Raw genomic sequence first — 18,824 nt, 5'->3', positions numbered from 1 at the left:
ACTCCCCCTCAGAGGACTCCAGACACGAGCTACCTCAGCGATGAAAGAACTTGGTGAAAATAAAGCCCTAACCTGAGCTGGTGGGGGGGCGCTCTCACGAGTGGGGGCGGGGCTAGAAGGGACGGTCCCGAGCTCTAAGCCACGCCCACGGCCCTTGGCTCCGCCCCTTTGCCTAGGTTCTCCGCTCACTGGCTGGGGGAGAGGCGAATACAACACTCACGGCCTCACTCACGCAGCTCCCTGAGAAAGTCCAGACTCTGCCTCGGACAGGCCTACGGGGATCTGAGGCGGGCACCACGTGGGCTTGGCCCCGCCCTGCTGCCCAGAAACCCGTGGCACTGCGCGTGCGCCATCCCGACGCCGACTACTTCTCTCACAACTGCTCTAGTCTCTTCTGGGCTTGCCTAGGCGGGCATGCGCAGTTTCACTGTGGGCAGAGCTGGGCCTCGGGCTGAAAGTTGTCCGAGGTGAGCGCTGGGGGTGGGGCGTGAGGGGCAGTGGGGGAAGTGGGAGTGGGGGAGGGTAAAGGGCAGGGCTGGGTGTGTCAGACAGAGTCTGGTGGGGGGATCACCGTGTGAGAAGGACTGAGTGGCACAGGGTGTGCAGCTCTGAGTGTGAGTGTGTCAGTGTGTACTGCGGGGACGGGTGTGCTTCAGTGAAACAGTGTGAGGGATAAACTGTGTGTCAGTGTGTTAGGGGCCGAGTGTGAGTTACATTGTGGGAGGGGTCGGGTGTGAGTTACATTGTGTTAGGGGCCAAGTGTGAGTTACACTGTGGGAGGGGCCGAGTGTTACATTGTGGTAGGAGCTGAGTGTGTGATACATTGTGTTAGGGGCCAAGTGTGAGTTACACTGTGGGAGGGGCCGAGTGTTACATTGTGGTAGGAGCTGAGTGTGAGTTACATTGTGTTAGGGGCCAAGTGTGAGTTACACTGTGGGAGGGGCCGAGTGTGAGTTACATTGTGTTAGGGGCCAAGTGTGAATTACACTGTGGGAGGGGCCGAGTGTGAGTTACATTGTGTTAGGGGCCAAGTGTTACATTGTGGTAGGAGCTGAGTGTGTGATACATTGTGTTAGGGGCCAAGTGTGAGTTACACTGTGGGAGGGGCCGAGTGTGAGTTACAGCGTGGGAGGGGCCGAGTGTTACATTGTGGTAGGAGCTGAGTGTGAGTTACATTGTGTTAGGGGCCAAGTGTGAGTTACACTGTGGGAGGGGCCGAGTGTGAGTTACATTGTGTTAGGGGCCAAGTGTGAGTTACAGTGTGGGAGGGGCCGAGTGTTACATTGTGGTAGGAGCTGAGTGTGAGTTACATTGTGTTAGGGGCCAAGTGTGAGTTACACTGTGGGAGGGGCCGAGTGTGAGTTACATTGTGTTAGGGGCCAAGTGTGAGTTACACTGTGGGAGGGGCTGAGTGTTACATTGTGGTAGGAGCTGAGTGTGTGATACATTGTGTTAGGGGCCAAGGTGAGTTACACTGTGGGAGGGGCTGAGTGTGAGTTACATTGTGTTAGGGGCCAAGTGTGAGTTACACTGTGGGAGGGGCTGAGTGTTACATTGTGGTAGGAGCTGGAGGTGTGATACATTGTGTTAGGGGCCAAGTGTGAGTTACACTGTGGAGGGGCTGAGGTGAGTTACATTGTGTTAGGGGGCCGAGTGTGAGTTACATTGTGGGAGGGGCCGAGTGTGAGTTACATTGTGTTAGGGGCCAAGTGTGAGTTACACTGTGGGAGGGGCCGAGTGTTACATTGTGGTAGGAGCTGAGTGTGTGATACATTGTGTTAGGGGCCAAGTGTGAGTTACACTGTGGGAGGGGCCGAGTGTGAGTTACAATGAGTGTGTGATACATTGTGTTAGGGGCTGAGTGTGAGTTACAGTGTTGGGTGTCAGTTACATTATGGGAGGGGCTGTGTATGAGCTACAATTCAGGCTTTCTTTGGTGTTCCCAGCACTTAGCACTGGACCTTGGCACACAGTTGGTGCCTACTAACGTTTGTTAAATATGTTGGTTACCAGGACGATCCTTTTTTTTTTTAGGTAAAAGTTTTCGTTTTAGATTTCAGGGGAATAATTCACTTCCCTACGGGCCCAAGATGGTTCACTGGACAGCTTGCCAGGGCTGGTAGCAGGGAGACTTATCTTACTAGTCTACTACTAACTGGGTGACCCTGGACAAATCACAACCCTGTTTACCTCAGTTTCTTCAGTTGGAGAAGAAAATGGTGTCAGAGACAGAGACAAGTTCACATTAATGAACCCCAAACACCACAAAGAGTAGCCCAAGAGCTGGGAAATATGCAATTGGCTTCCAGGTGTTTCAGTTGAGAATATCACAAAAGGTCAAGGAATGGGGACGTTCTGGGTGAGACGTGTGATTGTTTTGTACGGAAAATAATCACAGTTTTGTACTCAGTCAGCTGAGTCCTGCTCTTTGGGCCGCTTTTTTGAAGTTTCCTTGGCAAAAATATTGGGATGGTTGGCCCGTTCCTTCTCCAGCTCCGTTTGCAGGTCAGGACCAGCAGGAAACGAGGTAGAGTGATTGGCCCAAGCTCACACAGCTAGTCATTGTCTGAGGGCAGATTTGAAATCTTCTTCTGATTCCAGGCTCATTTGCTTTGTGCTAGGTGCACTTCACCTAGCAGTGGAAGGGAATAAAGCATAAGATGAAAAAGTAGACCCAAAGTACTGACTTTCCTAAATGTCCAATGAGTATATGGAGATGAGGTTGGGGGGAATTTTATATTTACGTAGAATGTGTAGGCTTTGCTTATGTTTGATTATTTATAAAATCTCCAAATTGAATGAAAGCCTTTTCATATCAAATTGACCTGAAAATTTGTGAAGAAATTTTTAAATCATGTTCTCACATGATTTGAAATTGGTCCAATAATATGAAGACAGAAGGGATCATTGTAGTTATTATTTTTTAAAATTTATTCATTTTTAGTACACATTGCTTTAGGTGTACTTTTATGTGAATCATCTTGGGAGAAGAAAATCAGAGCAAAAGGGAAAAACCATGACAGAGAAAGAAAACAGAAAAACAAGTTCACTAGTGTGAACTTGTCTCTGTCTCTGACACCATTTTCTTCTCCAACTGAAGAAACTGAGGTAAACAGGGTTGTGATTTGTCCAGGGTCACCCAGTTAGTAGTAGACTAGTAAGATAAGTCTCCCTGCTACCAAGTGAACATAGTGTGTGCTGATTTACATTCAAACTCCAAAGTTTTTTTCATGGACGCTGATGGCACAGAAAGGATCATTTTAAAAACACCTGTATTACCTGCTTGGAACCCAGGAGGATTCTTTTATCTTTCAATGAGTGAAGATCCTTTAGGGAAGAATAACAAGATAGAGGGAAAGGCCTCTGTAATGTACAAATTTTTCCAGTTTCGAGGAGAGGATCAAAGTGGTGGGAGGGCAAGTCTAGGGTCCAGACTGCAGGGAGGACATCTCATGGGGTTAGGGAGGAAAATGACTGGGAGAAAAAGCCAATGGGCTTCTTTCTGCTCAGTAGGAGAAAGATCAGGGACTCAGAAGAGGGAAAGGTTGTATGAGGAAGACTTGCAGATGAGAGGCTGGTGGGTGGTGGCCCAGGTGGATTCAAGCCTTGAGGTGGAATTTGGAGGTTATGCCAGTGTTCAGAGCATTCCCCATGATGGAGGATAGGTCTTGGGTGAGAGAGTTGGCAGAGTGAGGGCCTGACTCTGGGAGCCAGTGGAGGCCTCCCAGACCCCTCCTCACCTCGGCCTCTTTCCCTGTCCCCATTTATTTCAGAGCCCTCTGTCCTTGTCAGCAAACTGAATCCCAGACAGAATTGTGTCTCCCAGCCCCAGGCCAAACTTGGTCATTCCTGGCAGGCCCATTCCAGAGCTCCCTATCCCCCATCCCCCATCCCCCAAATAGTTCAAGCAGTGTAGCCCAGAATCTGTGTGGGCTGAAAGAGGGAAGAGGGGATTCAGAGAAAGCAGAGGACCAATGGGAAGAGACACTTCTGATTCAGGGCCATCAAGGCTCTCATCCTATCTGGGGTCTCCAAGGACTTTCTGCCTCCTGGGTCTGTGTAGATCTAAAAGAATCAGGAAGAGGAGAGAAGAAGTCTTCCTGTTCAGAGATCCCCTTGCTGTCTCCCTCCTGCAGCAAGTGGGAGTCTCCCCCCTTGAGATGGGCCAGGGGCTTTATAATGCTGGGAGGTCCCACCCGCTGTAAATTCCTCAGGCCAGCCTCCTGCTCTTCCAGGAAAAGACGTGTCCCTTGGAGTCCTGTTCCCAACTCAGCCTGCAGAGGACCAGGCCTGGCCTCAGCAGCCATGGCCCCTGGGAGCTGCAGACCCCCACCCCAGGTGAGTGTGCTCTGCCCTTAGGGCCAGCGTCCGCCCCAAGGCCACATCCCTGGGGAGGGAGGATTGTCTGAGGCTGGTCCGTCCCACTCTGGGGTGTTCTTTATAGAAGTGGGGGTGAAATTGGATACAGTAGTAACCCCTTTGCCTGCCCTGGCCTGTGTTGGAACCCTTTTCTTTGGCACCTGGCATCTCATGCACTAACTCCCCCTCTACCCCCTAACTCCCACCTTCCTTCCAGTTGTTGCTATCCCCTGTTTAAATTCACCTTCAGCGTACCTGACTCACAAGGATGACTCTGGAGGTTCTGATCCCTTTTTACATCCCTGCCCCCTATAATTGTCTCCCTTGTTCTTCGTTTCTTGTGTCCAAGTTCTCCCTTGTAGTGGCTGAAGGTCTTGGAGACCCTTCCCACTGAGTCTTGTCTGGACAGATGGGAGCAGCCCCTCGCCCCCCAAGGCTTCCCCAACTCTTGTCCTTTGCCTGGCTGTCACAGGAGCAGAAATTGTCCTCCTGGTGCTGCCCTTTTCCCAGTTCCCATTTCTTAGGCCAAGTTCTGGGGCATTGGGTATTTAGGGAGGACCTCAGATGCAAGATATGCTGAGCCCTTCCCAGGGCCATTTACCACTTGGTGACCTCTTGATTTACCGAACTCTCCCTTAACTCCAAGAAGCTATGGCATATCCAGGACCACGACTGAGCACTCATTTCTGGGTCCTTCATCCGTGTCCGAGCTTCACCAAATGAACTACGATGAGGTCAAGGATTTTACAAAGCCCTGGAGACCCTTATTGCTGGTGGTGCCACAGGAAAACAGGCTTATAATTCTGAGCGACTTTGATGCTGGAGTAGACTCAGACTACCAGACACAGCAGGGAGTCCTCAGGAGGAATGCAGTTGGGAGCAGCACTAGCTGTGGTCAAGTATTAGGGAAGACTTAGGAAACTGCTGACCTCCTCACCACTAACATCACCCTCCATTTACCTAAAGGCAACAAGACTTCATGGATGCACACTCATAGCAAATGTTGGCATTTGATTATGTGAGTGTAAGAGACAGGTGGATGTGAGAATGACCTAAGCAGTGTTGAGGTGCAGCCTGCTGGACGGATCACAGACTTATCCTCCCCAAGCTGAATATTCACATCCAACAAAAGTGGCGACTCCAAGGCAAAAAGACTACTAGGAGAATTAATATCACTATATTAGAGCACTTCTCTGAGAAGGAACCCTTTGTTGGCAACTTGGAGGGTTAGTTGAGCAACAATGGAGCAGAAAAGGAGTGGGCAACTTTCAGAGATTTGATGTACAGCAGTGGATTGGCTCATCTGGGTCAGAACATTCACTCACAAACAGCAAGATTAGTTTGGTGAAAATGAGGGGAAATTCAGAAGCTACTAAATGGAAAAACGAGAACTCCATAGGGATTAGTGGGAAAATAGTTCATCCATCTCTAAGGAGGCAGTCTAAGTTAATCAAAAGTAAAATACAAGTGAAACAGAGAGAGATGCAGGATTCTTGGGTCAGTAAGAAGACAGATGAAATGCAGTTTTATGCTGATAGTAATACTTTACAGTACTTTTAACAAGGTTATTTCTTGGTCAAACACCCATGATGCTATTAAACTACTCAATACACATGGGACCACATAGATTAGTAATAAAGTCATGGTCATAGAGAGTCGGAATTTACAAGGTGGGGGGTCCATTGCTCATACAAAAGCTGACTAAAACTTTCCAGATTATATGGCAAGAGGAGGTTATCGCCAGAAATCCAAAAATGCTTCTGTGAAGACCGCGTTAGCACCCTGGATACCTTAGAATCAGCCGGAGTCAGGATAAGCAAAAGTCCTTAGTCGTTATTCTTGGTCTTTAGAGGTAGGATTGAATTGGATGGAAGCAGGATCTCTGCAACCTTCTTCTTCCTTGTCCACCACCAAAGAGACTCTGGCTAGTCTTACTCCACCCCTAGTCCCTCCTACAATCTTAGTCATTGCTGGCAAGCTTCTGATCAGAGTCCTCCTTAATAGGCTGATCCTAGACCTGGAAGGAGGTTAGCTATCTGAGAGACAGTGTGGCTTCAAAAGGGACAAAGGAGCAGTCAGTGTGGTGTTTGTTCCAACAACTGCAGGAGAACTGCCAGGAGCACAGCAGAGGTTTAAAAAAAAAAAAAAAAAAAGCTTATTTTCAGAAGGTGAGACTTTAGCTGAGAGCAAAAGAAGCCAGGAGGTGAGGTGGGAGGAGGGACAACATTCCAAGTGGGAGAGAAGCCATTGGAAAGCCATATGGAATGGAAGTAGAGGTTAAGGATCAGTCCAGAGGCTTGTCTCCTTGGGTCAGAGAGGAGGAGAAGAAGGAGGGAGTAAAGCGTAAGAAGACTGGGAAGGATACTGGGGCAAGTTATATGGTGTCTGTATTTGCAAGGCAGTACAGGATGGAGACAGTTAAGTACAATGCAGGCAATGAGTGCTCGAGTCAGAAACTGACTCAGATCTCCTTGACTCAGGGTTCTAGCCACTGAGTCACCAGCTGCCTCTAACCAGGGAGAGTCTTCCCCACACCCATTTTCCTAATCCGCACCAGCCCCACTGAGCAAAGAAAGGAAAGGAAGGTCATTACAATATCTTTCATCATTCCCAAGATAGAAAAAAAGAATTTTGGGAAAGATGTGCAGAGAAGCCAAACTTTGTTTTTTTTTTTTGTTTGTTTTTTTCTATTTAATAGCCTTTTATTTACAGGATATATATATGGGTAACTTTACAGGATTAACAATTGCCAAACCTCTTGTTCCAATTTTTCACCTCTTACCCCCACCCCACCCCCTCCCCTAGATGGCAGGATGACCAGTAGATGTTAAATATATTAAAATATAACTTAGATACACAATAAGTATACATGACCAAAACATTCTTTTGCTGTACAAAAAGAATCAGACTCTGAATTATTGTACAATTAGCTTGTGAAGGAAATCAAAAATGCATGTGTGCATAAATATAGGGATTGGGAACTCAATGTAATGGTTTTTAGTCATCTCCCAGAGTTCTTTTTCTGGGCATAGCTAGTTCAGTTCATTACTGCTCCATTAGAAATGATTTGGTTGATCTCGTTGCTGAGGATGGCCTGATCCATCAGAACTGGTCATCATCTAGTATTGTTGTTGAAGTATATAATGATCTCCTGGTCCTGCTCATTTCACTCAGCATCAGTTCGTGTAAGTCTCTCCAGGCCTTTCTGAAATCATCCTGTTGGTCATTTCTTACAGAACAGTAATTCCATAATTTTCATATACCACAATTTATTCAGCCATTCTCCAACTGATGGACATCCATTCAGTTTCCAGTTTCTAGCCACTACAAAAAGGGCTGCCACAAACATTCGTGCACATACAGGTCCCCTTCCCTTCTTTATAATCTCTTTGGGATATAATCCCAGTAGTAACACTGCTGGATCAAAGGGTATGCACAGTTTGACAACTTTTTGAGCATAGTTCCAAACTACTCTCCAAAATGGTTGGATTCGTTCACAACTCCACCAACAATGCATCAATGTCCCAGTTTTCCCACATCCCCTCCAACAATCATCATTATTCTTTCCTGTCATCTTAGCCAATCTGACAGGTGTGTAGTGGTATCTTAGAGTTGTCTTAACTTGCATTTCTCTGATTAATAATGACTTGGAGCATCTTTTCACATGACTAGAAATAGTTTCAATTTCCTCATCTGAGAATTGTCTGTTCATATCCTTTGACCATTTTTCAATTGGAGAATGGCTTGATTTTTTATAAATTAGAGTTAATTCTCTATATATTTTGGAAATGAGGCCTTTATCAGAACCTTTGACTGTAAAAATATTTTCCCAGTTTATTGGAGAAGCCAAACTTTGAAAGGAAGACTTTGATATTGTCATTTACTATTAAAAAGAAGCTGAACATAATAGCGATTCATGATTTCATTCCTAATCAATCCTTTTTTACTTTAGTTATTGGAATATTTCCCCTTTTTGGGGTGGTCATTACATTTAGAAATATTTTTAAAATTAAGACTTCTTGGCTTTTCAAAACCATGCTGAAATAACATTTGAAAAACATGTTAATAGTATTTTATTTTTTTGAATTGCATGTGGAGATAGTTTTCCAGGAAAGGAAACACAAGAAAGTCTCTTTCCAGTCTAAGTCCTCTGACTTTTGTTGGTTTAGGCTTTGGTGACCTTCCAGGATGTAGTCGTGGACTTCACCCCAAAGGAGTGGGGCCTCTTGGACCCTTCTCAGAAGGAGCTGTACAAGGAGGTCATGCTGGAGAATGTCCAGAACCTGCTCTCCCTGGGTAAGGACACTTCCCCTAGAAACTCCATCAAAGGGACTGCCGTCATTCAACAATTCCTAGAGTTTGGGTTGGGAGAATTTACCAGTATTTAGAAAGGACCAAATGTGGCTCTCTGACGTCAGAAGCAGTCCTCCTACCCCCGGGTTTTCCTTTGAAAGATCTTTGCAGCCTGGGTCGGAAAGCTGGGAGTTTCCCTTGTGGCCTCTTAGTGGTTCTGGGGAGTCTGAGGTCACAGATCACACCATGGTGGAACCTCAGCCTGGGAGTCAGCCCAGAGGGAACCAATCTAACCTCCCTCTCCATGAATGCTGTCTGAGAACTCTCTGGAAATGGCCGAGGCAGCAAAAGGAACCCCCTCGCTCCCAGTGGAGCTGCTGCTTGCTTGGGTCGGGTCTGACCTTTGGGAGGTTCTTGTGAGCAGTGGGTAGCTCCCAGCACCTGGTCCGTCTCTCAGAAGTCTGGGAGCAAGCGTGTCCTTGCTCTTCCTTTCCTCCTTCCCAGAATTCCAGTGCAAATGATGGCAAAGGAGGGCAATCCATATTTGTATGTACTTACTCTGTTTTAGAGGCTTAAAAAAAAACCCCAAATCCAAACATGATCTAATTTGATCTGCAGAAGGAGCCAGTGAGTCAGATGACGTTACTATCCCCATTTTACAGTTGAGGAAACTCAGGCAAACAGCGGTTAAGTGACTTGCTGGCTCTTGGCCAATAAGACACTGAGCTCTGCCTGAATCCAGCCCCAGCTCTCCCTCCCCTCCCCCCACCCCCCCACCCCCCAGGTTTCTAGATAACAGGATCTCCGGGTTCCGCCCCTTCTAGGAAGGAAGCTTTCCATGATCTCCTGCCCATTCCCCACCAAAGCTCCCAACAATAAACATCACGGAAAAGGTTCTTGGGGATTCCCGGGTACCCCTGTGACCCTCCTTGCCTGCCCCCTTGCCCTAAAGAGAACCGAGTCACAATGTCTCTCCTCCTCCTCCTCCCTTCCTTGTTCCCACGCCCAGGACTTCCTCTTCCCAGAGAAGATTTGCTCTCCCATTTTGAGCGAGGGGAAGGCCCGTGGATGCCTGAGCAAGCAGACCCCCGAGGCCCCCGCCCAGGTGAGTGAGGTGGAGCAGGGGCAGGAGGCTGTTCCCCAAGAGGCAGCCCCATGTCACAGGGAGGGGGGGGCAGGCCTGGGAGTGGGACCACCTTTTCCAGTTCTTTCTCAGACACTTTTTAGCAGTGGGAAAGGCCCTGAACCTCAGTTTCCCAGCTTGTGAAAGGCAGGGGCAGGAGGCAATGGCCTTTCTCTCCGCCCCCAGTGATAAAACTGCAATGTTACTAGAGCCACTGTTTGGAACTTTGGGCCATGGAGCCCTCCTGGAGATGGCCCAGAAGCCGCAGGCTCTCCCCCACAGCCTCTTTCTGAACCTTCCTCAAGTCATCCAGCATTAATTAATTGCCTGCTGTGTGCCAGGCCTCCTGCTGAGTGTGGGGCATTCAGAGAAAGGCCGGGGGCATCCCCACTCTCCAGGAGCCCAGTGACCAGTGAGGAAAACACCGAAGACAGAGCATGGGGATCTGCTATTCCCAGGGCGGCTCACGACTACCCAAGGGGGGAGATGGCCCCTAGAACGAGGGGGAGGGGACAGGCTCATTGTGGGGGGTGGGCTGGGGCTGGGGCCTGAGGGAACTGGGAGCATTCTAGGCAAGAGAGGCAGCCGGGGGACCCATGGAGACTGGAGCTAGTTCGTCCTGGGCAAGGAAGAGAAAGGAGGCCTTTGCCGCCAGATTGTAGTGTGTGAGGAGGGGGGCAAGAGAAGAAGGAGCCGGGAAAGGGAAAGGGGGCCCCCAGGGGGTTTTATGGGTGCTCCTAGTGCTAAGGAGCCATGGGAGCTTGTGGGGGAGGCAGTGACGGGGTACGAGGTCAGCCTTAAGGAGAGGACTTGGACAGCTGATCTGAGGGGAGACCCAACAGCAGGTGTGGGGTCGCTGGGCCTGAACCTGGAGATTGTGTTGGGGGAGAGGAGTTATAGGGGGGAGAGGTGGGTCGGCAGAACTTTCTAGGAGATGGACTGTGGAAGGGGAGGATGGGATGAGTGTGTGAGGGAGGACAAGGAGGGGATGGCGTCCCCTTGGGGAAGAGGTGGACAGTGGACAGGGGGACTGTCCACATCCTTGGGATGTGGGAAGATGGGGGAATCGGGGGAGCGATAATGGGGTCAGTTTTGGACATGAGAAGAGGAGAACTGAGGGAGGGAAGAAAGCATCAGGGAAAGGGGAGTGATGGGCAGTCAGAGTCTGCAGAGAGGGCCCAAGGATGAGGACTGGGACGAGCTTTTGGTTCAGCCATTGGACCACGGTGCTAATTGTGGTGCATCTCAAGACATCCCCTTGGGCTGTCATTGCTCCTCTTTGAGAACCAAGGACAAAACACAACAAGGAATAGCAGCTGCCCTCTGGACACCCAACCCCAATTCTGGTTCAGCAATGCTGCTGCTTTTTCTCCTTCTATTTCTCCTTTTTCTCTTTCTCCTTTTCCTTCTCCTCCTTTATCACATGTGGTTCTTCTGTCCTTGTGGGACAGTTATAACCTTACTTTGTACAAAGAAACGAGATTTTTGGTTGCTTAATTTATGTAAGATATCTTTGGGTTTGGAGGTTAACTCTTTGAAAAACTCTTATTTATTTAGTCATTTTCCCCCCCCAGAAACACTTGTCTTGTGCAGTATTCACTTATGATTTCTCGAAATATATGATGTAAACGGAAATCTTTTGGGAGGAAATGATATAAATTGTGTCCCCTTTAATCTTTGGGGGGGACCCTGAAACTGCACCCCCCTTTTGGGGGAAGAGTGTTCCTGAGCCTCAAACACCTTTCCCAGATAACACCCTTCCCAAGTTAAGTGGTCTCATTCAATCGGAGATGTTGGCTAGGGGCATAATCACCACCTTCTATTGGAGATTAATCCTTCGAACTGCTCCCAGTTCAGAGGCCTGGGCAACCCCCCAAAAAACCTCAGAAGGCAAATAAAAGGCAACTCTGAATCCCCAATCTTTGCTAATTCCTAATGAGGAAGATCCACTGATGAAGATAGTTTCTTCTCAGTGCAAACCCATCTCTGCAAAACTATCCTTCCAGGATTCTTTGCTCACTAAGAAAGCTGTCTTCTTAGTGAAAATAAATTTCCTTTTGCCACACAGACTTTGGGTGTGAATTCTTTCACAAGGGACCGGCAGCATCCACCAGAGGGGATCTCTTATCCTCAGTTCTCGAAGCTCATCATATAGCTATGAAACAACATGCTTTGAAAAAGCCCACTGGGATTCAGATGGAGCCACTTGATTAGGTCTTTAACCCCAAGTCACTCTGGCTTTCCTTGAAAGGCCAATAACAGGTCCCAGCCCAAGCCTCTCCTGCTCATTGTTGGAGTTTTGGTAGCCAGGAGTGAGGGTAAGTAGCCATCATCTTCTGTTCTACATAAAAGCTCTGAAGGTCTTTCCCTCCCAGACTGATTCTTTTGGGGTGTCAGACTAGGACATCTTCCATGGCAATTCTTCCCCAGCTCATACTCATTGAACGGACATTGCCTCAGACTGACTGAGACCTGGGGAAAACTCTTCTTAATGAAAAGAAGCCAGTTCCCTTCCTGCATTCTGGGCCTTTGCAGCCATCATCTTGACTTTTGTCTTCTTCCTGCACTCCAGTGACTGAAAGAGAGAGGCGACTGATGACTTTGCACAGGTCTGCCTCGGGTTCCATTCAATCCACCTGCAAGTCAGGACCTCCCCCTCATGATGTCATTGGTCCTCTTGGAGAATGAAGGGCAAAAGCAGAATACTCAGAAATACCCAGAGAGATTCACCTGAAATGAAGCAAAGTGAAGCGAGCAGAACCAGAATAGTGTACACAGCAACAGCAAGATTATCTGATGAGCAACTGGGAATGACTTAGCCATCCTCAGCAATGTAACGATCCAAGAAATTCTGCTGAAAAATTCTGTCCATCTCCAGAGAAAGAAGTGATGGAGTCTGAATGCAGATTAAAACATGCTTTACTTTTTACTTTATTATTCTTGGAGGGCCTTTTTGGCTGGGTTTTCTTTCACAACATGAAAAATGTGGAAATCTGTTTTGCAAGATTGTACATGTATAACCTATGTGAAATTGCTTGCCTTCTTGATGAAGAGGAATGGAGGGAGGGAGAAGATTTGAAATGCAAAGTTTTAAGAAACAAAGGTTCAATGGAGAAAAGCTATCTAGTATTGTAAACAGAGCTCCCCCAGTCAGAGAATATGAGTTTGAGTCTCAACTGTAGGAATGTGGGTCAGGTTGCTCTGTCGTGAATATTCATGGTCTGAGTTAGGAACGTCTGAAAACTTCTGGTCTTGGCTGGTGTGAGTTTGTTCTGAGGATCCATTGCTATTTTAAATTAAATCATCCCAGGATAATAGCATTTGTAAATGATTGATTCTGTCTATTTAAATTTGAAGACTCGCCTCTCTTTACAGAAATAGATTATAAATCAGTTTAACTTTTTGTCAGGGAGGGAAGATTATATATTTGTGTATATTTGTATGTGTCCAGAAATAAAAGTGTTTCTTTTTTTGTTTTGTTCAGATGGACAGACCAGGTTTGAAATGAGGAAGATTACTGCAAAGCTGAACATTTCTGTGGAAGAGCAAAGATTCATGAATGATGGTCACTGTGTCCCCAGTTTGAGAGAAATATGTGAGTCTGGTAAGAAGATAGAGAAAAAGCAAGAGAGTCACTTCAAACAATCATCAGTCCTAATTCATTGTAAGAAAATGACCTCAGAAACTAAATGTTCTCAGGACAGTAAATATAAGGAATGCTTTATGCAACTAAAAGAGCTTTCTGAATCAAATGAGAAACTTCCTACAGTCCAGACTTCTCAGTGCAATAAATATGAGATGGCCTTCTGCTTGAATTCAGGCCTAATTAAACATCAGAAAAGTCATAGTGGAGACATACTTTTTACGGGTAATGAAGGCAAAAAGGGTTTCTGTCATAGTTCAAAGCTCATTGACCAACAGAAAATTGACAATGGAAAGACATTTGGACATCTTGAATGTGAGAAAGCCCTTCAGCAAGAATCCTCCCTTAAACATCAGAAATTTCATACTAGTGAAAAGATACATAAATGTATGGAATATGGAAAGGTCTTCAAGCAACAATCATTCCTTATTTCCCACAAGAGCATTCACTCTGAAGAGAAGTTTCATGAAAATCATGAATGTGGCAAAACTTTCAGTAAAAACATATCCCTTATTTCCCATCAGAAAAGACACACTGGAGAGAAACCTTATGAATGCAATCAATGTGGAAAGGCTTTCACTCAGAGAGCAAGTTTTGTTAAGCATCAGAGAATTCACATTGGAGAGAGACCTTATGAATGTAATCATTGTGGAAAGAATTTCATGGAGAGCTCTGATCTTGCTGAACATCAGAGAATGCACAATGGAGAGAAACCTTTTGAATGCAATCAGTGTGGAAAGGCTTTTAGAGGAAAGTCCAGTCTTGCTCAACATAAGAGAATTCATACTGGAGAAAAACCTTATGAATGTACTCAATGTGGAAAAAGTTTTAGACAGAGCTCTAAACTTGCTTTACATTGGAGGAGCCATACTGGAGAGAAACCTTATGACTGTAATTATTGTGAAAAGACTTTCAGATATAGTTCTAGTCTTGCTAAACATCAAAGAATCCACACTGGAAGGAAATCTTATGAATGTAATCAGTGTGGAAAGACTTTTATAAATGCATCCAATCTTACTCTACATCAGAGAATCCACACTGGAGAGAAACCCTATGAATGTAATCAATGTGGAAGGACTTTCAGATTTAGCTCTAGTCTTGCTACCCATCAGAAAATCCACACTGGAGAGAAACCCTATGAATGTAATCAATGTGGAAAGACATTCCGATGCAGCTATAGTCTTGTTCTACATCAGAGAATTCACACTGGAGAAAAACCTTATGAATGTAATCAATGTGGAAAGACTTTCAGAAGAAATGTCAGCCTGGCTCTGCATCAGAGAATCCACACTGGAGAGAAACCTTATGAGTGTAAACAGTGTGGAAATACTTTTAGACACCGCTCTAGTCTTGTTAGTCATCAGAGAATCCACACTGGAGAGAAACCTTATGAATGTAATCAATGTGGAAAGAGTTTCCGAGAGAGTTCTGATCTTGCTGCACATGAGAGAATCCACACTGGAGAGAAACCTTATGAATGCAATCAGTGTGGAAAGGCTTTTAGAGGAAGCTCCAATCTTGCTCAACATAAGAGAATTCACACTGGAGAAAAACCTTATGAATGTAATCAATGTGGAAAAAGTTTCAGACAAAGCTCTAAACTTGTTCTACATAAAATGATCCACACTGGAGAGAAACCTCATGAATGTAATCATTGTGGGAAAAGCTTCTGCCAACAGTCATCCCTCAATATCCACCAAAGAATTCATACAATATAGAAATCTTACTACCATAATGAATGAGGTAATTTAAATGGTGTAATTAAAAGCTTGTTGTTCAGTAGTTTTTCACTCGTGTCTGACTTTTACTGAACCAATTTGGGATTTTCTTGGCAGAGATACTGAAATATGACAAATGTTGGAGGGGATTCAGGAAAATTGGGATACTGAGGCACTGTTCAGGGAATAATGAGTTGATCCAATCATTCTGGTGAGCAATTTGGAATAATGCCCAAAGGGGCTATAAAGCCATATATACCCTTTGACCTAGCAATACCACTACTAAGTCTGTTTTCCAAAGAGATTTTGTGTACAAAAATATGAACTCATTTCACAGTGGCAAATCTTTGGAAATAAAGGGAATACCTATCAATTGGGGAGTGATTGAACAAGTTGTAGGTTATAATTGTGATGGAATACTATTGTGCTACAAGAAATGATGCACAAATGCTCTCAGAAGAACTTGGTAAAGAGACGAACTGATGCAAAGGGACCTGAGCAGAACCAGCACACTGTACATAGTAACAGCAAAGAGATCAAATATGAATGTCTTAACTATTCTCAGCAATACAATGATTCAAGAAAATTTGAAAGATTTGTGATGAAAAATGCCATGCACCTCCAAAGAAAAAGCTGATGGAGTCTGAATTCAGATAAAAGCATATTTTTTTACTTTTGTTTTCTTGTGTTTTTAAATTTTTTTGGTCTTTTACAACTTCACTTCTTTAAATGTGTTTTGCTTGACTGCACATGCATAATCCTATATCATATTTCTTGCCTTCTTAATGAGGGGGACTTGGAAAGGGGGTGACTTAGGACTTCAAAAAATTTTAAATGTTTTTTAAAATTTTTACATGCAGTTGTAAAGAAATAAAAAATTTTGGAAAACACACTCACCTCTTCAAATTGGCATGAATACAAATGAGATGATATCTGTAAAGTGTTTGGTATATATGAAATAACTAAATAAATGCTAGCTATTGTTATTACTTGGGTTCATAGTGGAGGCATTGGCTAAAATGGACAGTTGAGTCACTTTTCTTATAATTCAAAATGCTAGAGGAAGACAGTGTATTGAAATGATAGGGCAATAGGTTTAGATTTAGGAACAGGCATTCAATTCCTATCTCAGATGCTCTCTAACTATTTAATTCTGTACAAGTAATAACCTCTCTATGCCTCAATTTACTCATCTTTAAAATGAGTAGGACTGCCCTCAATGACTTCTATAGGCTTTTTAAGCTCTAAATCTGTGTTTCCACAACCTGTTCCAGAATTCTGGGAAGGAGACCTCACCAGTTTAATTCTGCAGCTATATCACAAGTCATTTTGTAGTACTTAAGTATACAAAGCTTGAAAAATTGAACAGATCAGGTGCATTCTTATAAAAGAAAATGGTAACTGGAGTCAAGGTGGTGGAGTAAGACCAACATGCTTGTTTAGTTCTTGCAATACACCTCTTGTTAACAATTTAAATTTAACAAATGTACCTCAAGACAAAAAGTATTTCAGTGAATCATTATTCCAGTCTAGGGTAACTTAGGAAGAAATTAAAAAAAAAAGGTTTGTGGACACTGGAATGCGAGCTAGCTGGGAGCATGGTACGTTGGAATGAATTAGTATTGGCCGCGGGCTTTGGAGACAATAGCAACAGAGGCATTAGCACTGGGTTAGTAAGGGGACTAGACCAAAAAAAGGAAGGTCAGGTGACCCCTGAGCTAGTATCATACATAGGATAGGTAAACATTTGGCAACTCTGGGCAGACATCCATTACTGGGTCCCTAGTCAGAGTTTCAGATTGGAGAGGTGCAGTCAAGATCACGAGGAGAGACCAGAGATCTTACCTTTTTAAGGACCAGTGTGCAGACCAAGAAGTCAGTGATCATATCTTTCTTTGAATCACACCACTTTGGAATCACTAAAAACTTAGATATCTTAGAATTAGTGGTAAAAGCAGCGAGAAAAAGTTCAGCTCAAACATCTACCTTGTGGTGAGCAAAGTCCATTTCTAACATGAAGGCCAAAGTCAAGAAATAGGTTCTTCAAAGGAGCAAACAATAACAAAAAAAGGAATCTGATCATTCTGTGGTGACAGGGACACTCAAGACCCAAACCAGAAAATGACAATGACTTGAAAACCTCTACAATTGAAGCACTAAAAAAAAAAAAAAAAAAAAAAAAAATGTATATTGGATACAAGAGTTCTTGGAAGAACTGAAGAAATTAAGGGAAAAAGGAACAAAAGATTTTTTTTTTAAAATAGAAGAGTTAGGGGAATAATTGGGAAAAGAAAAAGAAAAAAATCGCATCAGGAGAATAAATAACTTAGTAAAAGCACAAAATCAGAAACAGTCTATATGGTGTTAACTGCCCAACTTAAGGAGAAGTGCCAGGGGCAGAACAGTCTCTATACGACATTTGCAGATCTAAACAAGATCTTTGACACCATCAGTCACGAGGGCTTATGGAAAAAGATGTCAAAATGTGTTTGCCCAAAGAAGTTCCTCAGTACAGAAGGTCAGTTCCATGTCGGTCCGCTTGCCCGGGTTCTGGACAATGAGTAATGCTTTTGAGCTTTCCCAGTCAACAGAGGAGTGAGACAGGGCCTTGTGCTTGCTCCCAGGCTTTTTAACCTAATGTTTTCAGCCATGTTGTTAAGTGCCTTCAATGAGGACAAATGTGGAATCAAAGTCACCTACCAGAGTGAGGGTAAATTCTTAGCCTTGCAAAGGCTAGAGGCCAAAACTGGAGCGGAGGGAGAGCTGGTGTGGGACCTTTTGTGTGCAGCTGATTGTGCCCTCAGTGCAGCCTCTGAAGTCAAGATGCAACAAAATATGGATCGACTTTCTCCTGCTAGTGGTAATTTTGGCCCAACAGTTAACACCAAGAAAACCCAGGTCCTCCATCAGCCAGCGCCATACCAGCCATATGGGGAACCCTTGGCAATTGCTCAGGGTTGGGGGGCTCCAAAGAAAAGTACAGGAGGGGAGAAACATTGGAATGACTCCCAAACTGAAGGGCTACACAGCCATAGTGCTGACCTCATTGCCATCGGCCTGTGAAACCTGGACAATCCATCAGTACCATGCTGGGAAAGGGAATTGCTGCCAATTGAATTGTCTTAGGAAGATTCTGAAGATCCCCTGGCAGGATCAGGGACCAACACCAAGGTCCTTTCTTGAATTAAACTGCCAAGCATGTCAACTCTACAGAGAGCAGAACTCCATTGGGCTGGCCACTTTATACGAATGCCGAAAGACTATTTTATGGAAAACTCAGATAGGACAAGTGCTCACAAGGTGGTCAGAAAAAGTGATACAAGAATAACTTCCAGGTCTCACTGAAGAACTTCAGAATTGATTATATCACATGGAAGACTCTGGCACAGGACCCCCCATCACGGCGTGCCCTCATTAGGGAAGGTGCTGTGCTCTATGAGCAAAGCAGAAGGGAATGAGTTCAGAAGAAACGTGAGAAGTGCAGTTAGAGAAGCCATGGCAAATGTTTCTGTGGATTACTTGTACCCAACTGGTGGCAGAGCATTCCGAGCTCGTATTGGTCTGATCGAGTTAGACACACAGTAACTGGTCTCTAGCATAGTGAAGTCATTTTGATCCTCTTGGAGAATGAAGGACGACAAATTCAGACTGGCAATACAATCTGTAGGAGGGGGGAAGTATTTTGGAG

General features: G+C 45.0%; 1 protein-coding gene across 2 annotated transcripts; it reads left to right on the top strand.

The window, feature by feature from the left end:
* The first annotated feature begins 223 nt into the window (after nucleotides 1-223).
* Nucleotides 224-15,836, top strand: LOC100913249 (zinc finger protein 2 homolog). 2 transcript variants are annotated; one of them, XM_031964079.1, is made up of 5 exons: nucleotides 224-467; nucleotides 4,236-4,338; nucleotides 8,529-8,655; nucleotides 9,662-9,757; nucleotides 13,260-15,836. In XM_031964079.1, exons 1-5 carry the CDS (start codon nucleotides 415-417, stop codon nucleotides 15,134-15,136), a joined length of 2,256 nt encoding a protein of 751 aa, XP_031819939.1. In that variant the 5' UTR covers nucleotides 224-414; the 3' UTR covers nucleotides 15,137-15,836. The 2 variants fall into 2 exon arrangements, with proteins under 2 accessions (XP_031819939.1, XP_031819938.1); XM_031964078.1 differs by having other exon boundaries at nucleotides 4,215-4,338.
* Nucleotides 15,837-18,824: the final 2,988 nt, after the last annotated feature.

Source organism: Sarcophilus harrisii, chromosome 3 (genome assembly GCF_902635505.1).
Source record: "Sarcophilus harrisii chromosome 3, mSarHar1.11, whole genome shotgun sequence".
Classification (NCBI taxonomy): Eukaryota; Metazoa; Chordata; class Mammalia; order Dasyuromorphia; family Dasyuridae; genus Sarcophilus; species Sarcophilus harrisii.
Note: the sequence above shows the minus strand (reverse complement) of the source record. Positions and strands in the feature narration are given on the sequence as shown.

What these genes read in the sequence shown, in the direction of transcription:
- LOC100913249 (XM_031964078.1), top strand. Translation starts at nt 415, where the DNA reads ATGCGCAGTTTCACTGTGGGCAGAGCTGGGCCTCGGGCTGAAAGTTGT. An exon ending in GCTGCAGACCCCCACCCCAG is followed by an intron (nt 4,339 to 8,528) that starts GTGAGTGTGCTC and finishes TTGTTGGTTTAG; the next exon opens with GCTTTGGTGACCTTCCAGGA. An exon ending in CCCCCGAGGCCCCCGCCCAG is followed by an intron (nt 9,758 to 13,259) that starts GTGAGTGAGGTG and finishes TGTTTTGTTCAG; the next exon opens with ATGGACAGACCAGGTTTGAA.